Source organism: Podarcis gaigeae (assembly GCF_964106915.1).
Source record: "Podarcis gaigeae genome assembly, chromosome: 2".
NCBI classification, from domain to species: domain Eukaryota; kingdom Metazoa; phylum Chordata; class Lepidosauria; order Squamata; family Lacertidae; genus Podarcis; species Podarcis gaigeae.
The window spans coordinates 123,702,466-123,728,073 of NC_139679.1; the positions used below are offsets into that span (position 1 = coordinate 123,702,466).

The window sequence follows — 25,608 nt, forward strand, 5'->3', positions numbered from 1 at the left end:
GGAAGAAAGTGGTGTATGATGGACACCAGAAGAGCCCTGAAGCTGGATCAGGCCTAAGGCCTATAAAGTCCAGTATCCTGTTCTCAAAATGGGCAACGACCTGCCCTAAACAGAAGCCCATAAACTGGAATAAGACTTTATTCCAATTTAGCTAAGTTTATTTAGTACTTTAGCAATTCAGTTTGCAACTTCTTAAGCAGCTTGTGCAATTCAGCTAAGAGTAATGAACAGCTTAACTCAAGAGAGAAGAGGCCTCCACAGTTGCTGTTGTTGAAGAACCAGCTATCAGAACCTCTTAGAGGTCTTCTGAATATCCTCCAGAGATCCACCAGTAGATGTTTACCTGCTTTCCATCACATGTGAGGCTAAGGGGACCATGATAAGCACACAACTGGATCCTTGCCTCACTATATACATGGCCAGCTGCACATTGCAGTCAATATTCTGGTGTGGATTCTAACTCTACAGTTCCATTATATCCCTAGAGCTAACAATCAAATATCATATTTAGCTGTTTCTGGTCTTTCTCATGTTCAGATCAGGCCTCAGTATAATAATGTAGCATTTGGGAATGAAGATGCATCCTAGAAGCCCAGCACTGGAAGCCAAGATGGAGAAAACCTGCACTGCTACCATGAATTTCCCCTTGGTGCTCAGGTAGGTGGGAACAAAGGACACCCAAACACTGCAGAAGACCAGCATGCTGAAGGCGATCAGCTTAGCTTCATTGAATGAGTCAGGCAGCTTCCTGGCTAGGAAAGCCACCATGAAGCAGATGGCAGCCAGGAAGCCCATGTAGCCAAGGGCACCATAGAACATGGCCACAGACCCTTCATTGCATTGCAGGATGACCTCCCCAGGTTGGGAGTGCTTATCAGAGTCAGGGAAAGGAGGAGATGTCCCCAGCCAGATCGTGCAGATGAGAACTTGAACACTGGAACAGGAAATGACAATGGAGTTGGCCAAACTCTTCCCCAGCCATCTCCTCACCCTGCTCCCTGGCTTAGTGGCCAGGAAGGCCAGCACCACAGTGATGGTTTTTGCCAAGACAGAAGAGACAGCAACTGAGAAGATGGTGCTGAAGGCTGTTTGACGCAAAAGGCAGGTCCCTTTTCTTGGCTGGCCAATGAAGAGGAAGGAGGACAAAAACGAGAGAAGGAGGGAGGTGAGGAGGGTGTAGGAGAGATCCCTATTGTTGGCTTTGACTATGGGAGTGGCTTTGTGTTTAATAAAGATTTCTAACACAAAAATTGTGGTTAAGGATATGAGGGTGGCAAAGGAAGCTAGGATGATCCCCAAAGGTTCTTCATAGGACAGGAAGGTGATTGTTTTGGGTACACATTGATTTTTGTCTTTGTTTGGATGCTGGTCATTTGAACATTTGGTGCATTTGTCAGTATCTGCAGAGAGAAAAAGAGACTTCAGTATCCTAACATCAGTTATAAACCAAGCTAGGCATATGGGGAAGGTAGGCATATGGGGGAGATAAAAAAAGAACACAGTTTTGTTGGGAAAGGGAGAAGCAAAAGTTCACTGGCAAAAACATCTTGATCCATGGTCTCATCCACCAAAATAGATCATGTGGAGCATGGCTAGAAAAGCTTGGCCTGTGAGATACTTCAGAAGAGCTTCTATTAACTGTAAACTGGTGCTGGGAACCTCCGGACACTGGATTAAACTTAGCTCAGCAGGTCACCCTATTTGGTGATGCCACTTTTTGAGTTGTGTGATGGGTAGGGCCTCAAAGGCATGATTGTGAGCTTAAGGAATGTAGACTTTCACTGACCATCAGCTGACAACCTGTGCATTGGTCAAAGAGGTGGAGATGCTTTCCCCAGGTTAAAACTGCTTATGATTCGAGGACCCGATCCCCGCTTGGGGAATAAAGACACGTGGACACAGAATGTAAGGTTAATGGGTAAGGTAAAGGCCACAACTTTATTGATTACAGCATGTGAGAAGGTATTGGCTTAGGCATTGGACCACGGAACATTAGACTCCACCCTCTCGTAGAGGGGTGAGTCTGAGGAGGGGTTAAGCACCAGTAGGGGAAGCCTGTTGATGCTAATGCAACTATAGGCTCTCTTCCTGATGTCACCGAGGGTCGTGCCATGGCCCCCCGCCACACGGGCATCGGACAGGATCCACGACCGCCGGATTCCTTTAGCAGAATACCCAAAATTGCCGGGGAAGGCGATGGCCACACCTTGCCCCCCGAAACACCAACAGCACATTCCAATGCCCAACCGCCAAATACTACGAAAGTTGTGATGGTTGCTACGAGGTAGGTGAAAAAAACCAAGAGGCCGGGCCAATTTAGCCAATTGGAAAAAAACTCCTACCAGCCCCCCTGGTTAAATAGGGCGACCAACCAGGGGCCCATAGCAAAGTCTCAGGAACAGCTAATCTAAAGGGAGTGGAGGGTGGGTGACTCGAAGAAAATGTGTGTGCAATGGTGGGGATGGCTGGCGGGGCTGCGTTTGAGCAGCAAGCCATGCCCCCGCTGAGCTTCCCTATTGGGTGCCCAACCGGGGAGGGGCGTGGCACGCCAGCCCTGGAGTTGAAGCAGGGGGCGGAGCGCTCCCTGCATGATGCAGGAATCGTCTCCCGATCACAACCCCTTCCCTTCCTGGGAGGAGGAAAGGCTTTATCCCTCCTAGTGCTGCTCTTTGAACCTCCAAAAACCCGAGAGGCATTCCACTCATGGGATGCCATTACAAACATCATGCTTAGGCTGGCTCAAACCTTTGCCCCATTCTCCCAGGTAAGACGGTTTTTTCTGAGGTCTTGGCCTACCTTCCTGTGTGGAGATGGTCCCTTCTGAGCAGGGAGTGCAATCATAGCAGCACGGGGGCTTCCCTTCCTGAATCTTCTTGACATATCCAGGGTGACAGCTCTGTGAGCATCTTGAACGAGGCATGGTCTAGGCACAAATTTAGGAAGGAGAATCAATGAGAAACGATTAGGAGCATTTGTGCTTTTGGAAACAGATCACAGTGTTTTGGCAAGATTGTGGAAAACATATATTTGCTTCCAATGGCCATAAGTGACCCCAGGCCCTATTTTGGCAGGTGATTAATAATTGCCAGCTCTTATTAATATTTGTGGGTGGGTGCAGGGTGTCCCTGTTAGAATTCCTGCTACTTGATTTCAGTCATAGGATTGTTGTCTATCTCATGATGGTATATGTTTTGACACGACAGTGTGGGAAGAGACGAAGACAGGATTTTTGTGTTACTGTGTTCCGTGAAATGGGACTATTGTCCTTTGTTCTTTTTCTCTTTGCTGTCTGATGCTAGAGAGAGAGGGAGCCATGTTGCAGTGCTCCGTGTGTGTTTATATGTAAATAAAGTAGATTAGCCAAAATGCTGAGTTGCTGAGGTCTGTCACACGAAATGCACAAACTCTGCAGATCCCTAAGTGTTCCAGTGTTGGTTGGCATTGGTCACTGTGACAGTCCCTACAGGAAATACATGTTGTCCTCTGGATATTCTGAACAGATTGGGAAGACCTTACATTTGGGAAAGCTATTTTACTGTGCTTTGGAAAGAGTCCTATTCACTGTGAAATCTTATACATGCTTACTCAAGAGGCTGTTCCATTCATCTCAATGACTTCGCTCGAGGGAAGTACAGTGGCACCTCGGTTTAAGAACAGTCCTGTTTATGAACTATTTGGTGTATGAACTCCACAAAACCGGTTTCATAGCTTTACCTCGGTCTAAGGATGAATTTGAACAGTGGAATAGCACCAGCAGCGGAAGGCCTCATTAGGGAAAGCGCGCCTTGGTTTAAGAACAGTTTTGGTTTAAGAACGGACTATCAGAATGGATTAAGTTCATAAACCGATGTACCACTGTATCAGTAAAATCACAGTCAAAGTCTCATATGTGCTATTCAACAAGCTATTAGAGCCTAGCAGATGTCACAAGTCATAAAATGACATATCATTTCTCCATACCTTGTTAAAGGCCAGGGGCCAGACAATTGCTTCTTGGTTGATGTTCAGCTTTACCTCTGAGGATGCCTGTTTCTCTACTTCCCCAATCTTCACTCTACCATGAGAGGTATTGGGAAACAGCACCCAATTCACAATATCGAAGTCAATGGCCAATGCCCCATTCTCATCCAAGTACTGTCCGCCAGGTGAAGTATTAGAATAGAGATGCACTTCTTTCAAGAATGGATGAAGCTACAACGACAGAGGAAACTCCAGCACTCAGAGAACATGAAAGCATTTGGGATAATTCACTTTCCCTGTCAGTCAGTCAATATAGACAATGCTACTTGTGAGACCAATATAGACAATGCTACTTGTGAGACCAATGGTCTGACTCATTTTAAGGCAGCTTCCTATGTTCCTAATATGGTGATTCCAGAGCTGGGACAATGAACAGTAGTTTGCAAAAGGAAAAGGACATACCTGCCATGGCTGAATCTTTTGAAGTCCCAACAGGTCTCCTCCTCCCATCAGTGACATCCGCTTTGATCTGGATGAATATGCTGCATTCAAGGCCTGAGCAATGACTAGGATACTGAAGTAATGAACATAGCTATCTTGGGAATGAACCTGTTCAATAAATTCCTGCTGGATCATCACATTTTCCGTCTCCCTGCATCTTGTCCAACCTCTCACAGACAAGGCATGTTTGGAATATGAACATTCAAATTCTTCTTGCCAAAGAGCCAAAAAAGAAGGGAATATTGGTTCGGAGTCGTCCTTTTTTGTCCTTGTTTTGGTCTTCATTACAAAGGACAAAGAACCATGGGCAAACCGGAAGGATTCCGTCTCATAGAACAAGACTGTGTTCTCAAGAGCGGTGATTATCCAGACTTTCCCTCCAGTTTCCATCCTTTCAAGCAAGGTTTGTACCTCCATGATTATAAAAAGTCCATATTGAGAGTCTGTACAGTAAACAAAGACATGGACTTGTCTCCACGTGGCAGGGGTTTCATGGGGTAACCACATCCAGGTTTGTAGTACTACTGTTTTTGTGAAGGCAACACAAATTTCCCTTTTGATCATCAGGGATGTCAAGATACTCAGGAACCTTTCTCCATTGTCATTGTCTGGAGCAAAGAGTCCAACCCACGTCCACCTGAAATGCAGGAGGAGTTGGATAATTCCCAGGTACTGAGTTTCTTCCTTTGAGACCATCTTGTAGATAAAAGGGGACTGGACTTTATCATGAAGAACAAAGCCATAACTGAGCTGTTGAAGAAAAGAAACTGGTGTTTTGTTTCTCAGGACAAAGATTGGATACCTCTGTGTGAATTGAATTAAATTAAATTAAATCAAATATGATGAAACATTTAATTAGCATAAACTTCAATGTTTTTTGAAATTTCATATATATGCAATTTATTTATCACCTAATGGCAATTTTCTCTCAGCAGTTTAGAGAAATACAATCCCCTTCATGGATCACTGCCTTGCCGTGGCGAAGGGGCTTGAATAACTCAGAGAAGCTATGAGCTATGCCGTGCAGGGCCACCCAAGATGGACAGGTCATAGTGGAGAGTTTTGACCAAACGTGATCCACCTGGAGGAGGAACCGGCAAGCCACTCCAGTATCCCTGCCAAGAAAACTCCATGGACAAAGACAACAGGCATATAAAAGATATGACGCTGGAAGATGAGCCCCTCAGGTCGGAAGGCGTCCAACATGCTACTGGGGAAGAGCGGAGGGCAAGTACAAGTAGATCCAGAGCTGATGAAGCGGCTGGGCCAAAGCCGAAAGGACGCTCAGTTGCGGATATGCCTGGAAGCGAAAGGAAAGTCCAATGCTGTAAAGAAAAATATTGCATAGGAACCTGGAATGTAAGAACCATGAACCTGAGTAAGTTGGAGGTGGTCAAAAATGAGATGGCAAGAATAAATATTGACATCCTGGGCATCAGTGAACTAAAATGGACGGGAATGGGTGAATTCAGTTCGGATGACCATCATATCTACTACTGTGGGCAAGAAACCCGTAAAAGAAATGGAGTGGCCCTCATAGTCAACAAAAGAGTGGCGAAAGCTGTACTGGGATGCAATCTCAAAAATGATAGAATGATCTCGATACGAATCCAAGGCAGACCTTTTAACATCACAGTAATCCAAGTTTATGCACCAACTACTTGTGCTGAAGAAACTGAAATTGACCAATTCTATGAAGACTTACAAGACCTTATAGAAGTGACACCAAAGAAGGATGTTCTTCTCATTATAGGGGATTGGAATGCTAAAGTAGGGAGTCAAGAGATAAAAGGAACAACTGGCAAGTTTGGCCTTGGAGATCAAAACGAAGCAGGGCAAAGGCTAATAGAGTTCTGTCAAGAGAACAAGCTGGTCATCACAAACACGCTTTTTCAACAACACAAGAGACGACTCTACACATGGACATCACCAGATGGGCAGCATCGAAATCAGATTGATTATATTCTCTGCAGCCAAAGATGGAGAAGCTCTATACAGTCAGCAAAAACAAGACCTGGAGCTGACTGTGGCTCAGATCATCAGCTTCTTATAGCAAAATTCAAGCTTAAACTGAAGAAAGTAGGAAAAACCACTGGGCTGGTAAGATACAATCTAAGTCAAATCCCTTATGAATACACAGTGGAAGTGATGAACAGGTTTAAGGATTTAGATTTGGTGGACAGAGTGCCTGAAGAACTATGGATGGAGGCTCGTAACATTATACAGGAGGCAGCAACGAAAACCATCCCAATGAAAAGGAAATGCAAGAAAGCAAAGTGGCTGTCCAATGAGGCCTTACAAATAGCGGAGGAGAGAAGGCAAGCAAAATGTGAGGGAGATGGTGAAAGATACAGGAAATTGAATGCAGATTTCCAAAGAATAGCAAGGAGAGACAAGAAGACCTTCTTAAACGAGCAATGCAAAGAAATAGAGGAAAGCAATAGAATGGGAAGAACCAGAGATCTGTTCAAGAAAATTGGAGATATGAAAGGAACATTTCGTACAAAGATTTCCATAATAAAGGACAAAAGTGGAAAGGACCTAACAGAAGCAGAAGACATCAAGAAGAGGTGGCAAGAATACACAGAGGAATTATACCAGAAAGAAATGGATGTCTCGTATACCCCAGGTAGTGTGGTTGCTGACCTTGAGCCAGACATCCTGGAAAGTGAAGTCAAATGGGCCTTAGAAAGCACTGCAAATAACAAGGCCAGTGGAAGTGATGGTATTCCAGCTGAACTATTTAAAATTTTAAAAGATGATGCTGTTAAGGTGCTACACTCAATATGCCAGCAAGTTTGGAAAACTCAGCAGTGGCCAGAAGATTGGAGAAGATCAGTCTACATCCCAATCCCAAAGAAGGGCAGTGCCAAAGAATGCTCCAACTACCGCACAATTGCACTCATTTCACACGCTAGTAAGGTTATGCTTAAAATTCTACAAGGAAGGCTCAAGCAGTATGTGGACCGAGAACTCCCAGAAGTGCAAGCTGGATTTAGAAGAGGCAGAGGAACCAGAGACCAAATTGCAAACATGCGCTGGATTATGGAGAAAGCTAGAGAGTTCCAGAAAGACATCTACTTCTGCTTCATTGACTATGCAAAAGCCTTTGACTGTGTCGACCACGGCAAACTATGGCAAGTTCTTAAAGAAATGGGAGTGCCAGATCACCTCATCTGTCTCCTGAGAAATCTCTATGTGGGACAAGAAGCTACAGTTAGAACTGGATATGGAACAACTGATTGGTTCAAAATTGGGAAAGGAGTACGACAAGGCTGTATTTTGTCTCCCTGCTTATTTAACTTATATGCAGAATTCATCATGCGAAAGGCTGGGCTGGATGAATCCCTAGCCGGAATTAAGATTGCCGGAAGAAATATCAACAACCTCAGATATGCAGATGACACAACCTTGATGGCAGAAACTGAGGAGGAATTAAAGAACCTTTTAATGAGGGTGAAAGAGGAGAGCGCAAAATATGGTCTGAAGCTCAACATCAAAAAAACGAAGATCATGGCCATTGGTCCCATCACCTCCTGGCAAATAGAAGGGGAAGAAATGGAGGTAGTGAGAGATTTTACTTTCTTGGGCTCAATGATCACTGCAGATGGTGACAGCAGCCACGAAATTAAAAGACGCCTGCTTCTTGGGAGAAGGGCAATGACAGGCCTAGACAGCATCTTGAGAAGTAGAGACATCACCTTGCCAACAAAGGTTCGTATAGTTAAAGCTATGGTTTTCCCAGTAGTGATGTATGGAAGTGAGAGCTGGACCATAAAGAAGGCTGATCGCCGAAGAATTGATGCTTTTGAATTATGGTGCTGGAGGAGACTCTTGAGAGTCCCATGGACTGCAAGAAGATCAAACCTCTCCATACTGAAGGAAATCAACCCTGAGTGCTCACTGGAAGGACAGATTGTGAAGCTGAGGCTCCAATACTTTGGCCACCTCATGAGAAGAGAAGACTCCCTGGAGAAGACCCTGATGTTGGGAAAGATGGAGGGCACAAGGAGAAGGGGACGGCAGAGGACGAGATGGTTGGATAGTGTTTTCGAGGTTACCAGCATGAGTTTGACCAAACTGCGGAAGGCAGTGGAGGACAGAGGTGCCTGGCGTTCTCTGGTCCATGGGGTCACGAAGAGTCGGACACGACTAAACGACTAAACAACAACAACAAAATGGCAATTTTCTCTCAGCAGTTTAGAGAAATACAATAGAACAAAATTATGAATGCAAAAGTCTAAAATCAAACTTCCATTAAAATGTATCCTGCAAAACAATAAAGCTTTCGGTAGGTTTGGGAGGTCAGTCCACCACGACACCCAGAGTGGTTTCTACATCATGCACAACTCCCCTAGATTGAAATCTTATGAAAAATTAGAGTTTTGTGTTATCAGCATGGACAGGAGCTTTAGCACTGTTTTCCAATGGTCCCTTTTGAATATGATCACTGCATCTCCAGTACCTTTTTCTGAACTTTTTCCAATTCTATAATACATTGTTTTGGTCATTTGATTGCCCTTTTTACCCATTGCTGTCTTTTTATTTGTATATATTGCTAGTTTTATGTTGCCATTGCAGTTGGCTAAAGTGAATAAAGTTTAACCTGTACACTGTTTGAGGTGTGTCAAAAACCAATGTACACAGTCTTCGAAAGGCAGTGGCCCCATAGGTCTGTATCACTATTGTGATGGGATGATGACCTGCTTGTGCGTAAAAGCTTAGTCCCTCAGAGTTTGGGCATGGTTCTCAAACTCTGTCCTTAGCGGAGCCCTTAAACATGACTCCCTTAATCGCTGGCAGAATCCGACAGTGGGCGTCTACGGAATCTACTCCAGCATAAAAGCTCCTTAACGGAAACGCGTCTTCTGGATTCTCGGCGCGACAGTTTCCGGCGAGGAGTGGGTGTACCTATGGGAGGTCCTGAGACTTCTCCACTGTTTTCGCTAGAAGACTCCCTGAGCCATCCCTTCGACTCACTTTCTCTCTGATCTCCCTCTCTCCCCCTGCTGGTGCTTTCCTCCGCTGCTGAGTCTCTCTTAGCTTCCGAGAGCCCCTCCACCACCTGCCTTTCCGATGGCAGTTCCCTGACAACTATATTATGAGATTGACAGTTTTATTTTTAATTCCTTTCCTGATGGTCTACTCAGCATGGAATTTGCTTTTACATGACTGCTGTGCATTGAGGCAACAGCTTCATTGACCTATCTACCAAGACCCTGTGGTCTCATTTCTGTTCAGTCAATGCCAGTTCAGAACCCAGAAGCAAACATGTGAAATTAAGGTTGTTTTCCCCCTCAGTGTGCATAAATTCACCCTTGTTTACAATGAATTGCATGTGCCTTTTAATTTAGAGAAGTTCTTTGGAGCTCTTCACAATCTGTTTTTGGTTTAACAATCTAGAACAATTCAGTATGATCAGAAAACTTGGCCATCTCCCTCTTCACTCCTAAATCATATCAGTCTTGAGGTACTCCACATTCAACACCCCTCTTAGAGAAATTCCATTCACCTAGTTGCTGGGTGGCAGTTGTGGCGCCATGCAGCTCATTACTAGTGTCATGCCATTTCAGTCTCCATTAGCCAGAGGTTGTTTGCTGGAGACAGATTCACACATCCATTCTCTTCAGTAGCTTCAAACAAAGGGCACACACCCAAACATGGATGTCTCCCAGATTTATATAGGCATAGACCTCTAATACTATCTTTTTCATGTGACTGAACCAGTAGACGTACAGTTTCATGATGCAACACCATTAATGATTAACCTAGCAAGCTCTTCTTCAGCTTCAGTCGAAATTTCCAACCATGCCACATGGCATACAATAGTCACACTATAAATTTAGTTCCCATTTCGATGTACATTAAACAATTTTATTTAACAGTTCCTGGAGCTGTAAGAAGAGGTAGCAGCCTCATGGAACAGCGGAGGAAACCTTTCCCATGCCAAACTCAATAACAGCACTTGAAAGCGCCAATTTCCGGCAGGGCAAAATTTATGAATCAGTGTGCTACAGAGGCTTGCAACTGGTTGGGTGGCAGGGAGCAATAAAGTAAATTGCACTAAGCTAAGCATACCTTGCTTTTCTTATGAAATGGCAAATGTTGCTGGGTATGTTTGACTTGAACCCAGTTCTTACCTGTGGTATCTTGTAGATGCTCGACATGCTTGTAGTGTGCATGGAGATGTCGGTTTCACCCCCTTCAATAATAGCTAGAAGGTTTCCCCGTCTTCCGCAGCTGTAGTTTGGAATGTTGATTTTCCCACCTGCTAAGAGGTCTGTCAAGGCATCAGTAGTTATTCTTCCATCAAAATAGGTATCATAGATGCTGTAGCCCAGGGTGATGTTGGGTAAGAGCCTGGGGTTACTATTGATCTCCTGAACAGTAAGTGAGAAGGAAATAACGTGCCAGTTCCTCCCATTCATCAAACTACAAAAAGGTGTATCACATAGTCACCCACCATTCAGTGAAAATGAGTCACAAAGTTGTTTGTATAAATAAATCAAGACAAACTTGAAAGAAGACCAGTACGTAGGGCAATGTGGGGCAGATGTGGGGATGCTATTACTGTAGCAGTAATAGCCTCTGTAGTATCTTTGCAGAGGAGGAGGATGGAGGCCCATGCCCTGGTAACCCTCCTTAGCCATCTGACCAGTTCTGTGGCTACCAGCTGTCAGTGTATCAAAAAATCACTCTAGGAATTATATATCTCACAAAAACTGGTAGTGAGTCAAACCTAGAACACTAATTCTGTGGATAAACATCTGGAAGATTATTGCAGATTGAGAGTACAAAGCTTCCCATTATTCATGCAAAGCAAAGTGGCCTCAGCATTCAAGCTTCCAGAATGTTTCATGAGAGAGAATGAGACAACTACAGAAAATCCACAACATAAACACACTTCACACCTTTTTTAGCTAATAGAAGACAAGTTTACTTTAGGGAGCATGACTTATTTTTTTTAATACTTAAATTATAGTGTAAAGCACATTGAAACACTGCTTTTCACCAAGTAACGTACAGAAAACCTTTAACAAACCAATGGAACAAATAACAGGTCTCCATCCAATGGCATTATTGTTTAGACTGTCAGGAAAAATAGACAGACGGATGCCTGCAATACTCCTACTCAGATTTTCAGCTGTATTTGATTCCTGTGGGTGAGGTGCTCCCTTAATCTTCAAACAACAAATATAGTGATTTATCAGTACGGCAAGAGAAGTCAAGAGTAGTTTAGGAAGAAGGAAAATGGCAATACACCATTACTTACTTCTGAAAATCGCTTACTGGGGTGCTGGAGAAGTTGAAGGGAGGTTGACTTCCAATTAATCTTGAAGATATAATTCCACTAACGAGGTGGTCTCCTTCCTGGTAATAATTCACGGCCAAATTTCTATCCTTGATAAGATTCAGTGGACATTTTGCCCTCTGCTGCATCCTATGCATTGCAAGAGGCAAGAAAACAAGCAGCGGTATAATAATCATCATCATTTTGGGTCTGCCTGTTACTATTTCCTTGTGACTGTTCCTGTCCACAGAAGCTGCTAATTAGAAGAAACCCCCCAAAAACTGCAAGACAGAAGCTTCAGTGACTTGACAAATACAAGGGGTGTTCAGCTCTGCCCAAATTAGGATTGAAGGGAAGGGCCATAGCTCAGTGATGGAGCATCTTTTTCCCACCCAGAAGGTGTCACGTTCAGTCTCTGCTAACTGCTCCAGGTAGAGATGAGGATGTCCTCTACCTGGAGAGATGCTGCCAGTCACTAGATGGTACTGAGCTAGAAGGCAGCTTCCTATGTTTTGATTAGGTTTTATGCTTCCTCCTTCAAAAGCTCTATATCTTGGCCCCAAGGTATTTTATACATCAGACTTTTCAAGCATAGTTGAATAAACAACCTCCTGCAGCCATTAATTGTGAAGTTGACATTATTGTTCCCCAAGGCAATATGTGAAGGGGTGTGGAACTATCTCTTGGACTCTGCAGAGAATAAGAATAAATCACTGTGGTTCTGATAAATGTAAGGGGAATAAATATCTCTTCTGAAACCTTTATGGGAGCAGCTGCATAGAAGAAGAATGTTAACTCAATACGTGGTTCAAGGATTGGCTGATCTTTATTGACGCTAGATCAGGGCAAATTTATATAACACTTTAGTGTAAACAGACCCTCCCAGTAGTTTATAAAAAGTAACAAAAATAATAAAAAATTAATAAAAGACAATGTTGAAAACAGCTATTTTAAATATTCAAAATATTGTAAAATAAACAATGAAGCTAGATAGATAAAAGCACATGCTAACTTCTACATATCTGAACGCTGATTCTGCAAACTACTAACATGAAGCTACAATTCTATGATGCTAATAAAACCCATTGGTTTATTTTGCAACCTTCTACTGAAAAAAGATAGTAGAACATGGGCGTGAGTGAACATTCAAAACTAAAAATCAAGCCACACAAAATGAAATACCCAAACCTCTAGTGCAAAGGAGCTCAACATTGTGTCTGTCCCAATGCTTCACCTTGGCACAAGACACAGTTACTTCTGCACCATACATTGAAAGCATTCTTTGGCCAACGCTCATTACTTTCTCCAAAGAATCCTGAAAACAGTAGTTGGTTTGTTTAAGGTTCTGAGAGTTGTTAGGTGAGCCCTACAGATGTAGCTGTGCTGTTCTTGAATGCCAGGTCAGTCCATAGAAAGACCATATTAATCCACAACTTAATCATGGATACAGTGGCTGCTGATCTGGGCTGCACTGCTGAAAGCTGGAGGTGTAAACGGAATGAGCCTGACCTAATGCAACTGTCCTCATCTGGATTCTCGGAATAGGCTTGACCACGGGGCTAAAGGACAGTGTGATGCCACTAGTGCCCATAGAATTATCATCCCCTTTATCACAAAACTTCAAAACCTCTATCTGGGCAGGACAGATAGACAGGGGATGCTGCTGGTTTATTGAACCCCTTATTGGCCAGTGGCTCTCCTGGCCAAGGTGATCTTTGGCATGATGTTGGAGGACCATAATCATGTAGATGTTGCAATTGAGCCATACTGGGACTTCATGGCCTCCATGGCAACCCTTGGGCTGTCTCAAATGGTCTTTAGTGCCACATCACATCAGGCAGGGCACAGCCATGTGTTCAAGATTGGATTACAGTGGTACCTCTGGTTACGGATTTAATTCATTTTGGGGTGCCGTGCGCGCAGAGCACTTCTGTGCATGTGCGAGGGGTGAAACCCAGAAGTATACACTTCCGGGTTTGGCACAGCCGTAACGCAAAGATTCTGTAACCTAGAGTTTACGCAGCACGAGGTACCACTGTACTGCAATGCACTCTATGTGGGTCTTCCTTTGTGTCTGATCCAAAAACTGCAGTGAGTTCGGAAGTGGCTGTCAGGAGTAAGACCTTGTCAGCTTATAATAATTCTGTTCCCAGCTCTAAGACTAATTTAGACTGGTGAGTTATAATGTTATAAATGTGTTATAAAAATATGACACCAGGGGGCTCTGTACAGCAGTCAATGGAAAATTGAACTGAGAGCTGCATAACTTGTTTTTCTTAGCTTTTTTTAGATCAGTGTAGATCCAGCCCTTTAGTGGTTGCTGGTTTGTTACTGGACCAAATGCAAGGTGTTACAAAAAATCCTAAGAGCGTGTCACCAGTTGACTTGTAGAGTTGCCTTACTCTGTATGTTGTTGTTGTTTAATCGTTTAATTGTGTCCGACTCTTCATGACCCCATGGGCCAGAGCACGCCAGGCACTCCTGTCTTCCACTGCCTCCCGCAGTTTGGTCAAACTCATGCTGGTAGCATTGAGAACACTGTCCAACCATCTCGTCGTCTGTCATTCCCTTCTTGTGCCCTCAATCTTTCTCAACATCAGGGTCTTTTCCAAGGAGTCTTGTCTTCTCATGAGGTGGCCACAGTATTGGAGCCTCAGCTTCATGATTTGTCCTTCCAGTGAGCACTCAAGACTGATTTCCTTTTCATATGCACAATATTAATAACCTCAATATGGTTCCCCGCTAAAGTTTTATTTATCTCAGCAGCATAATTTAGGAGAGGAGTAGGATGAGGGTAGGCCTTTTGATTGTTGTGAAGGATTTCAATTTAAGGTCACCTTTCTAAAAGTGTGAGATTAATCAGCTTGATTGCAAATTGTACCTTCCTGTTATCAGGACTCAGTCTGGTGAAAGGTTTGCCAGCTAGTTAGACTATACCAGAAGACACACAAAAATAGGTTATCGAAGAGAATTTTTTGAAAAAGAACCAGAGTCCCTAATACTTAAATAAATCAAAAGATAAGAGCAATAGAAATCAATATATACATCAGCACAGATGTATCCAGAGAATAGGGCTTCTCCCTCAAAACAACTGCTTTCGACAAGGATAAAACTTCTTGGTCTAAAAAGACCTGTTTATATACTTTCATATTGCCTTTGCCAAGTACCCTTTGTGATGTCAAACTGTTCAACATTCTAACTGGTTGTCATAGATTCTGGAATATATTACTGTAGATGTTTTGGTGGGATACTACCAAGGGACAGATATAGATTAATAGAGAGAAAGAAAAAACACACAGGATTTTTAAAACAAGTAAACATGTGCGTTAAGATATAGTAGGGGTTCTGTGATAGGATAATGAGCTGCTTGTGCGTAAAGCTTGATCCCTCCGGGTTTTGGCTGGTCAGCCAACCTAAGTCTCTAACGGAGCCCCCCAAAGCATGACTCCGTCAGTCGCTGGTAGTATCCGACAGTGGGCGTCTACAGAACTTACTCCAACATAAAAGCTGTTTGACGGACATGCGCCTCCTGGACTCTCTGCGTGACAGCTTCCGGCGAGGGGTGGGGGTTGCTAAAGGGGGTCTTGTTACCTCCTCACTGTTCTCACTGGAAGTATCCCAGAGCCTCCCCTCCGACTCCCTTTCCCTTTGAGCTCCTGCTCTCCCCCTACTGGTTCCCTCTTCTGCTGCAGAGTCTCTCCTATTCTCCTGGAGCCTTTCTACCACCTGTTCTTCCGATGGCAGTTCCCTAACATCCACCTCCCTCCCAGGGCCCCCTTCACCCCCTCCTGCCTCCTCTCCCACTGGCGGTGAGGGTGGAAAGCCCCTGAAGGAACTCTCCTCATCGTCCGTGGATTCAAACACTTCTTGCCACGGCTTACCGTCTCCTGCCCCGTCTTCCTCTTCTTCGTCGGAGTCTGCTTCCTCATCCACCCCTGACTCTGGGAACCCTTCAAACTCCCCTTCCTCATCGGTGGTCCCGAAATGTTCCCTTCTAAATCGTGCCACGGGCTGCGGTTTCCTTGGGAAACGCCTATGAAACGTTTCTATTAAAATCTCGTCATTGACTGCCTCTGCTGGTACCCATGTGTTTTCTGACTCTACTTCCCCCTCCCATTCTACCAAATATTCCACCTGATTCCCCTTCCACCTGGAATCAATGATTCCTGCCACGTTCATGTCGCGTTCTCTCTCTTCTATCACGGGCGTTTGGGTGACCTCCCTCTCACGTTCCCCCCACTCACGTCCCTCTCGGTACGGCGACAGTAATGACCTGTGAAATACGGGGTGCAATTTCATGTGACTGGGCAATCTGAGTTTGAATGCTACTGGGTTGACCTGCTGTATGACCTCAAAGGGTCCCAATCTTTTGGGTCTCAATTTCTTACTCCCTCCCTTGAACGGTAGTCCTTGGGTGGATAGCCACACCCGGTTTCCCACCCTTATAGTTTCACCTTCCCTCCTATTTCTGTCTGCTTGCTTCTTATATTCTTCCTTGGCTTTCTCTAAGTTGAGTTGGAGCTGACGGTGGATCGCTTCCATCTCTTCAACAAAATGTTCCGCCGCCGGCACGCTCCACCTCTCCCCTCCCTCTCCTGGAAAAGCCCGGGGATGACACCCATAATTTGCCAGAAAGGGACTCATCCCTGTGGACACATTCTCTGCGTTGTTGTAGGCAAATTCTGCCAGAGGTAACTTATCTACCCAATCATTTTCTCTGTCCTGAACATAACACCTCAGGTATTGTTGTAAAATCCCGTTTGCCCTCTCCGCTTGCCCATTTGTTTCTGGGTGCCGGGCAGTTGAAAAATTGATTTCCACGTGCAGTAAGCTCATGAGTTTCCTCCAGAACCTGGAAGTAAACTGTTTCCCTCTATCGCTGACCACCCTCAAGGGGGCGCCATGCAACCTGAAAATATGCTCTACAAACAACTTGGCGGTTTCCTCCGCTGTGACCGCATGTGAACAGGCTATAAAATGACACATCTTAGTTAATAGATCTACCACCACCATGACCGCTGTCTTGCCTTTGGATTTTGGCAGGTCCGTCATAAAATCTATGGATACTGCCTCCCATGGCCGTTCTGGTGTGGGTAAGGGTTCTAATAGCCCCGCCGGTGCCAGCCTCTCCCCTTTCGCTCGCTGGCACCTGTCGCACCCCCTGACATATTCCCGTACGTCCTCCCTCACCTTGGGCCACCAAAACTCCCTGGTAACCAACCACATGGTCTTGTGCTGCCCGAAGTGCCCCGCTGTGGGGCTGTCGTGCAACTGCTTTAGTACTCTGCCCCTCAGTTCCCCATCGGGTATGTACAGTGCCCCTTTGTAATACAACGCCCCGTTCTTTTCTTCAAACCCCCCTGTGTTCTCCTCTGTCCTCCTGAGTTCTCTTAGTTTCTCTTGGGCGTATTCATCGTTCTCAGTACTCGCTATCAATTCCCTCTGCCCCACCAAAGCCGCCCCACACACCCAGCGGTCCTCAGGGATTACATGCCTTTCCTCAGGCGCTCCCTCCCCCTCTAAGTACTCAGGTTTCCTGGAAAGAGCGTCCGCCCTTACGTTCTCGGAGCCTGGCACGTAACGAATTTCAAAGTGGAATTTGGAGAACTCCTGGGCCCATCTCACTTGTCTCTGGTTCAGCACTCGGGCTGTTCTCCAGTATTCCAGATTTTTGTGATCAGTTCTGACTTGAACCTTGTGCTGCGCCCCAATCAGCAAGTGCCGCCATTTCCGGAATGCTTCATGAATGGCGAGCAGTTCTCGGTCGTATACTGTGTAGTTCCTCTCGGATTTGTTCAACTTCCGCGAGAAGAATGCACACGGTCTCCATTCAGACGTATCTTTTCCCGGCTGGAGAAGCACGGCCCCCACCGCTCGGTCTGACGCGTCAGTCTCCACTCTCATTGGTTGTTGTAGATCCACGTGCAAAAGTTGCTCTTCCGACGCAAACGCCTGCTTTAAGCGTTCGAACGCCCGCTGCGCTTCTTCCGTCCAAACAAATTTCTTCTTGCTGCTAAGACAATCCGTGATGGGCGCTGTTAAATGGGCAAAGTTTTTGATGAACTTCCTATAGAAGTTTCCGAAGCCCAGGAACCTTTGCACGTCCTTCTTGGTCTTTGGTGTTTTCCATTCCAGTACCGCTTGAACCTTGCTGGGATCCATGGCCGATCCCTTGTCAGACAACCGGTACCCCAGGAATTCCACCTCCCTGGTATGAAACTGACACTTCTCCAGTTTCACCCACAGCCGGTTTTCTCGCAGTTTGCTCAGTACCTCTCTTACATCTCGCACATGCTGCTCCTCATTTTCAGAGTACACCAGGACGTCATCTAAGAACGCTGCGCAGTTCTTGTAGAGCAATGGCCCCAGGACGTGATTCATGAATGATTGAAAACAGGCTGAGCCCCCTTGTAATCCGAAAGGCATAACCAGGTACTCAAAAGCCCCCAAGGGGGTGAACATAGTGGTCTTCCACTCATCCCCCTTTCTCACACGTATCAAGTTATATGCCCCCCTAAGGTTCAGCTTGGTAAAAATTTTTCCCCTTTCCTTCCCGCTTTTCCAAAGCTCTTGCCTCCTGGCGCGCTCCTATGGACAGCGCAGATTTAGTCAGATGATCCATAGACTCCGCCCTAGGCACCCGGGAAAGTTCATCTTTCACTGCCGGAGAGAGCCCTTCTTCAAACAGCATTTGAATAGGTTCACTCGCTAGGTCCCACCCCAGTCTATGTATCAACATGGTGAACTCAGTCCAGTACTCACGTACAGATCGGCTCCCCTGTTTACACGCCATTAACTGCCTGCGCACCACTCCCTGCTCAATCTCGCTGGAAAACATCAGGTCCATGGCGCGGAAAAACTTCCTCGTGTCCTTTAAGATTTCATTGTTGGCTGCCATCAGGGGTCTAATCCAGTCCTTCGCCCCTCCCTTTAGATGGCCAATAACGTACGCCACTCTAGAGTTCTCATCGGGGAAGTCATCAAACAGTAGATTGAGAGCATATTGCATCTCTGTTCTAAAGGCTTGATAGTTCCTGGGATCCCCCCCCCAAATTTCTGCACCAATCCAGGCACCTTTCTGGCAAGTGGGGTGGTTTTCCCCTTATCCACATCTTGAGCCCTCCTCTCCTCGAGCCTCGCCGTTTGCAGCGAGAGCTGGACCTCCAACGCCCTGTACCTTTCTTCCAGGATTGGACCCGCTCCAGCTCCAGCTCCTGCTCCTCCGGTTCCGGCTGGTTCGCTCATGATGCCCTCTGCTTGCACAAGCTGCTTTCAAAGACTGTCGGATTGCTGTGATGGGATAATGAGCTGCTTGTGCGTAAAGCTTGATCCCTCCGGGTTTTGGCTGGTCAGCCAACCTAAGTCTCTAACGGAGCCCCCCAAAGCATGACTCCGTCAGTCGCTGGTAGTATCCGACAGTGGGCATCTACGGAACTTACTCCAACATAAAAGCTGTTTGACGGACATGCGCCTCCTGGACTCTCTGCGTGACAGCTTCCGGCGAGGGGTGGGGGTTGCTAAAGGGGGTCTTGTTACCTCCTCACTGTTCTCACTGGAAGTATCCCAGAGCCTCCCCTCCGACTCCCTTTCCCTTTGAGCTCCTGCTCTCCCCCTACTGGTTCCCTCTTCTGCTGCAGAGTCTCTCCTATTCTCCTGGAGCCTTTCTACCACCTGTTCTTCCGATGGCAGTTCCCTGACAGGTTCAAATCATTGGCAGCTGAAAATGTAGAGGCTGTGTGGTCCCAAAATAACCAGCAATAAATAATCCTAACCGTAATCATCCTTTTGTAAGATCAACGAAGTGCCCAATCTGCATTAACCTGCTACTCTGATCACGGAGATTGTCACCAAACCGTGGTAACATTGACCTTTTGCAATCCAGACAGACAAGTTATACCCTGTATGCTATAGGACTTTCAACAAGACACGTTGGAGACCAGATCTGGGTTTGCACACCTTTCATATAATATTTATTTCATATAGTCAAGTATACATTATTACATTGGTACCAAGAGGATCAAACACTCTCACACACATTCATTCATACATACTCACAAGGGCCCTCCATGTGGTTGATCAAGCCTCACGCAAGAGCTGTGTGTGTTGAGTTGTAGTACTAATCTCAGCAGCACTGAGGGCATGCAAAAGGGTCCTTTTTATAGTCTTCTTTCCCATTGCCATCCATGGGTTTCTGCAGAAGGGCTATCTCCACCTCTCTCCTCCTGCTCTTCTCCTGGACCATCATAAAGAAAAAAATCCTTCGCAGTCGTACTTCAGAGCATACAGACAGTATGTTCCAGACCTTTATCTTATGTCCGTGGCCCATTGCCAGTTCCGCCCTGTTTTTGTCAGGGGCCTTTTGCTTTCAGTAAACAACACCACAGTCATACATTCTTCTTTGATAAAACTGGCTTCTCGCTTTGCTTGCCAGCATATCATACATTACAAATTCTCCATTTTCTTTTGGACCTAACATTCATACTACACATTCATGACAAGATGATACACAACCTAGAAACAGCATAAGCTACAAACAAACTTATTTTGTCAAGTGAACACAGTTCAGGTCATACAAACACTTCCAGGATCTACAAATTATTACTCAAAGCCATATGCTATTAGCTTCCTCAGCCTGACTCCCTCCAGATGTTACTCAACTCTTAAAAATGTAAACTGGCCTAATGTTTTGTGAGGTGGTAGGAAGGAAACACTTTACCAAATAAATAATTACTGCTGAGCATTTATAAGCTCATAACTGTTCCTTCTGCTGAGTGAGAGTACACCTTCATTGCACCACCTTCATCGAGAGCCAGTGTGGTGTAGTGGTTAAGAGCGGTAGACTTGTAATCTGGTGAACCAGGTTCGATTCCCCGCTCCTCCACCTGCAGCTGCTGGGTAACCTTGGGCCAGTCACACTTCTCTGAAGTCTCTCAGCCCCACTCACAGAGTGTTTGTTGTGGGGGAGGAAGGGAAAGGAGAATGTTAGCCGCTTTGAGACTCCTTCGGGTAGTGATAAAGCGGGATAGCAAATCCAAATCCAAACTCTTCATCTACAGTGACAAGTAGGGGCTCCCCAAGATCTCAGGCTAAGAATCACCTTCTCCAGCCTTATTTGGAAAGTGCTTGAATATTTATACAGACACCCAATATTTTTGGCACACACTGGAACCTTCTGGATAATAACTTGTCTACAATTCTATGATTCCACAACATCCCTAGAGCTAAGAATAAAATGCCATGCTTAGTTTTTTCTTGTCAGGTGCTCCTTCATGTTCAGATCTGGCCTCAGTATAATAATGTAGCACTTGGGAATGAAGATGCAGCCCAGAAGCCCAGCACTGGAGGCCAAGATAGAGAAGACCTGCACGGCTACCATGTATTTCCCCTTGGTGCTCAGGTAGGTGGGCACAAAGGACACCCAAACACTGCAGAAGACCAGCATGCTGAAGGTGATCAGCTTGGCTTCATTGAAGGCCCCAGGCAGATTCCTGGCTAGGAAAGCCACCGTGAAGCAGATGGCAGCCAGGAAGCCCATGTAGCCAAGGGCAACATAGAACATGGCCACAGACCCTTCATTACATTGCAGGATGATCTCTCCAGGCTGGGAGTGCATATCAGAGTCAGGGAATGGGGGAGACAGTCCCAGCCATAGGGTGCAGATGAGAACTTGTACACTGGAACAGGAAATGACAATGGAGTTGGCCAAACTCTTCCCCAGCCATCTCCTCACCCTGTTCCCTGGCTTAGTGGCCAGGAAGGCCAGCACCACAGTGATGGTTTTTGCCAGAACAGAAGAGACAGCAACTGAGTAGATTGTGCTAAAGGCTGTTTGTCGGAGAAGGCAGGTTGTTTTTCTTGGCTGGCCAATGAAGAGGAAGGAGGACAGAAAGGAGAGCAGGAGAGAGATAAGGAGGATGTAGGAGATATCCCTGTTATTGGCTTTGACTATTGGAGTTTCTTTGTATTTAATGAAGATTCCTAACCCAAAGCCTGTGGTTAAGGATAAGAAGAGGGCAAAGGAAGCCAGGAGGCTGCCTAAAGATTCTTCATAGGACAGGAAGGTGATTACTTTTGGGACACATTGATCTTGGTCCTTGTTTGGATGCTGATCTTCTAGACAATTTTTGCATTCCTTAGCATCTGCGTAGAGAAAAACACACTTCAGTATCCTACCATCATTCCTAATATCAGTCACACACCTACAATGGTTTGAATGTTGTTTCAGTTGTGGAGAAAAAGTAGACAGGTGGGAGAGATCACGAAAGAACACTGTTTTGTTGGGAAGAAGAGAGGCAAATGTTCACTGCTAGAAAAGTCTTAATCCAGTGACTCATTCCCACAAAATCATCTTGTGCAGCATAGCTAGAAAAACTTTCTGTGTGAGATGTTTCAGACCAGGGAATCAGAACATCAGACCACTAGGTCAAACGTGGCCCAGCATGTCTCCTCATTGGGTGATACTATTTTTGTAAGATGTCAGATGGGTGAGGCTTCAAGGGATCAGCAACGTGCATTGCAATCCACCCATCAGGTGATGTATTGTGAGCATGTATTGGTTAAGTAGGCGGGAGTGGTTTCCATCCATTGGAAACGACTTCTCCTTCTCAATGTAGTTATTCAAACCTTGAAAAATTACATGTTCAAGTAACAGTGTGAGGCTTGTGGAAATTCTCTTTCAAATGCCAATGTGCTACTTTTTGGACCCCTAAACACCAGAGGATTATGAAGCAGTTTGGAGGTGCTTGCAAAGAATTTTCAGAAAGCCTATCACTGTGCTTTGAATTGCTGACACTCAGGGCTTTAAAGCATGAATTCAGCTGACATCACTATTGCATCAGGTGATTGACAAATTGGCAGCAGCACCCAGCTGCTACTTTTGGCCTGGGAAAAGAAGATCTAGCATGAAGACTGGTTAAAGGAATCAATGGGTTGACTCAGTATAAATGCAACTTCTTGTCATGTTCCAGTATTGAGAATCATAGAATCATAGAATCATAGAGTTGGAAGAGACCACAAGGGCCATCAAGTCCAACCCCCTGCCAAGCAGGAAACACCATCAGAGCACTCCTGACATATGGTTGTCAAGCCTCTGCTTAAAGACCTCCAAAGAAGGAGACTCCACCACACTCCTTGGCAGCAAATTCCACTGTCGAACAGCTCTTACTGTCAGGAAGTTCTTCCTAATGTTTAGGTGGAATCTTCTTTCTTGTAGTTTGGATCCATTGCTCCGTGTCCGCTTCTCTGGAGCAGCAGAAAACAACCTTTCTCCCTCCTCTATGTGACATCCTTTTATATATTTGAACATGGCTATCATATCACCCCTTAACCTCCTCTTCCAGGCTAAACATGCCCAGCTCCCTTAGCCTATGTGTTAAGCCCAACTTTAGTTTATTATATTATATATTTTATTTTTAAAAAATCACATATTACATTTGGATCTTATTCCTCCAAGGAACTTGAGGTAGTATAATTTTTCATCACCATCACCATTCCTGAACTGCTTGAGATCTCTGAGAAATAGCCAGGTCCTCTCACTGGCAGTAGTGCCGACTGACTCCATGGCAGACCAATAAGCCTCCTGAGGTCACAGGTTTGGTGAACCCAATACACTCTGACTGTCTTGTGCACTTGTCCCTCACCCATCAAAATAGCTCCCAGGACCAGATCCACTGACATGACTCCCTGCAACATTGGAGGTGATTTTTTTTTAATGTGTTTATTCAAATATTTTCCATAAGTAATAAAAGTACATTCAGTGCCTCTGTTTTCAAATTGTAGAATCTTTCAAGCAAATGGGTTACATTTTATTGATTGATTGATCTGCAAAACGTTTCATCTGTGTATCAGTGAAACTGTATAGGTGATGTTGTAGAAGCCAAAATGAGAAATGAGAAAAACAACAATATAAAGGGCACAAAGCAATTTTAAAGAGCAGTTGCCATCATTAAATCCAGATTAATCCTACATGTGTGAGCTGGTGGGCAAATAATTTTTCCTGCTTCTGGGGTGACATTGCAGGCTGGCAACAGGTGAAACCTCTCTGGGGATGGCATTTCATCCATGGGGTGTCATTAGTAGCATCATGTTTGGGTTGGCTCAAATATTTGCCCCATCCTCCCATCAAAGGCCCTTTCCTCTGAGATCCTCTCCTACCTTCCACAGTGGATATTGTCCCTTCTGAGCAAGGAGCACAATCATAGCAGCACACTGGTTTTCCTTCCTGAATCTTCTTGGCATATCCCGGGAGACAGCTTTCTATGCATCTTGAGCGTGGCACAGCCTAGGTATAAAGAGAAGATTGAGCACTAAGGAGAAAGTATTAGTAATGTTTCTGCCTTTGGACACAGATCATAGGACAGTGAACTAACCATGACCTTACTGTGGGAGTCTGATTTAGACTTCCAAGCTAGACTGGAGAATTGGGTGATGCCTTTCTAGAGCAGATGACCAAACATTCAAAAAGGATATAGCAGTCATGGGAGGCTTCAACTACTCCAATATCTGTCAGGAATGAGCCAGCTCCTAGTGGAACTTTACAGCCAGCTGCAGAACAGAGAGGTTTAGAATTGACGCAGGCTGAACAATGGCCAGCTCCAACTCCCCCACCCCTTGGAATGCCTGTTGCCAAGGGAACAACTGAGAGCAGGCTGAAACACAGTCAAAGCTCTCAGGAGGCTTCATCAGGCACGAACAGACACAGAGACAGTCTTTCAATACAGGAAGAGGCTGGAGCTGATTCAATAAGTCTGAAGTTGGTGAATGGGACGGCTGCTAGACAGGAAGCAAAACAGCCGGAAGGGGCGATGGTTCAATATATTCTGTAGGAACCGGAAGGAGTCTTCAGAAGGGTCCTCTTGAGTCATAATGTCGGCAAGAAGTAGGTCAGGTGAGACAAAGCACAGAATGAGGTCAGGCTTGCAAAAGAGGTTAAAGGTATTCTTTTTAATATAAAAAAATCTGCAATGTTTGAAGCAAGAGGAAAAACAAGCAAGTAGCAGGTCCTCTGTGAAAAGAAAATGGAGAAATGCTGTTGGGTGACAGAGAAGGTGTAACTGCACAACACCTACTTTGCCCCTGTCTTCACTCAGAAGGAAAGCAGCACCCAACCTGGTGAGAACATAATAATAAATGATGCAAGTCCAAGATAGTAAAAGAAATGGTTTGGGATCATGTAGCTACTTTAAATGAATTCACATCTTCAGGGCCTGATGAGCTGCATCCAATGGTTCTAAAAGAGTTTTCAGATGTAACCTCAGAGCCTTTGTCTATAATCTTTGAGAATTCTTGGATAACAGGTGAGGTCCCTGCAAACTGGAGGCGGGCAAATGTTGTCCCCATCTTCAAAAAGGAGAAAAAAGAAGACCTAGGTACCTATCAACTGGTCAAGGTGGTGGATTCTCATTCCTTGGAGGTTTTTAAACAGCTTGGATGGTCATCTGTCGTGGATACTTCAGTTGAGATTCCTGCATTGCAGGGGGCTGGACTAGATGACCATTAGGGTCCCTTCCAACTCTACGTTTCTAAGATTCTGTGCTTCTATACTATTCAAAATGATGTTAGAGCATAGCAGATGTCATAGTTAATAACATAACATTTCTCCTACCTTCTTAAATAGCTTGGGCCAGACAATTGCTTCCGGGTTAACAGTGAACTTCAGATTTGAGGACCCTTGTCTCTCTATTCTTCCAATTTTCACTCTAGCAAGAGAGTTATTAGGAAACAGCACTAGATTCACAATATCAAAGTCAATGGTCAGTGCCCCATTCTCATCCAAGTACTGTCCATCAGCTGAAGTGTTAGAATAGAACTGGACTTCTTTCAAGAATGGATGAAGCTGTAATGACAGAGGAGTCTCC

General features: G+C 45.1%; 3 protein-coding genes across 11 annotated transcripts in view; all 3 read right to left on the minus strand.

The window, feature by feature from the left end:
* LOC310837304 (uncharacterized protein) overlaps window positions 1–25,608 on the minus strand; it is a gene marked incomplete at its 5' end in the record, with an annotated part of 135,709 nt that overhangs the window by 10,863 nt on the left and 99,238 nt on the right. The window lies entirely within an intron of this gene.
* LOC310837285 (vomeronasal type-2 receptor 26-like) lies at window positions 260–11,922 on the minus strand. 3 transcript variants are annotated; one of them, XM_083723594.1, is made up of 6 exons: window positions 11,735–11,922; window positions 10,602–10,741; window positions 4,423–5,211; window positions 3,961–4,191; window positions 2,797–2,923; window positions 260–1,400 (listed from the first exon to the last, which is right to left on the minus strand). In XM_083723594.1, exons 2-6 carry the CDS (start codon window positions 10,641–10,643, stop codon window positions 508–510), a joined length of 2,082 nt encoding a protein of 693 aa, XP_083579720.1. In that variant the 5' UTR covers window positions 10,644–10,741; window positions 11,735–11,922; the 3' UTR covers window positions 260–507. The 3 variants fall into 3 exon arrangements, with proteins under 3 accessions (XP_083579720.1, XP_083579719.1, XP_083579718.1); XM_083723593.1 differs by having other exon boundaries at window positions 10,602–10,841; XM_083723592.1 differs by having other exon boundaries at window positions 10,602–10,893.
* LOC310837859 (vomeronasal type-2 receptor 26-like) lies at window positions 20,868–25,174 on the minus strand. 3 transcript variants are annotated; one of them, XM_083725052.1, is made up of 3 exons: window positions 24,121–25,174; window positions 23,906–24,032; window positions 20,868–21,892 (listed from the first exon to the last, which is right to left on the minus strand). In XM_083725052.1, the coding sequence occupies exons 1-3, from the start codon at window positions 24,121–24,123 to the stop codon at window positions 20,994–20,996; spliced, it is 1,029 nt and encodes a 342-aa protein (XP_083581178.1). In that variant the 5' UTR covers window positions 24,124–25,174; the 3' UTR covers window positions 20,868–20,993. The 3 variants fall into 3 exon arrangements, 1 of the variants encoding a protein (XP_083581178.1); XR_014560634.1 differs by lacking the exon at window positions 20,868–21,892 and having other exon boundaries at window positions 23,179–24,032; window positions 24,132–25,174; XR_014560635.1 differs by lacking the exon at window positions 20,868–21,892 and adding an exon at window positions 23,179–23,434 and having other exon boundaries at window positions 23,906–25,174.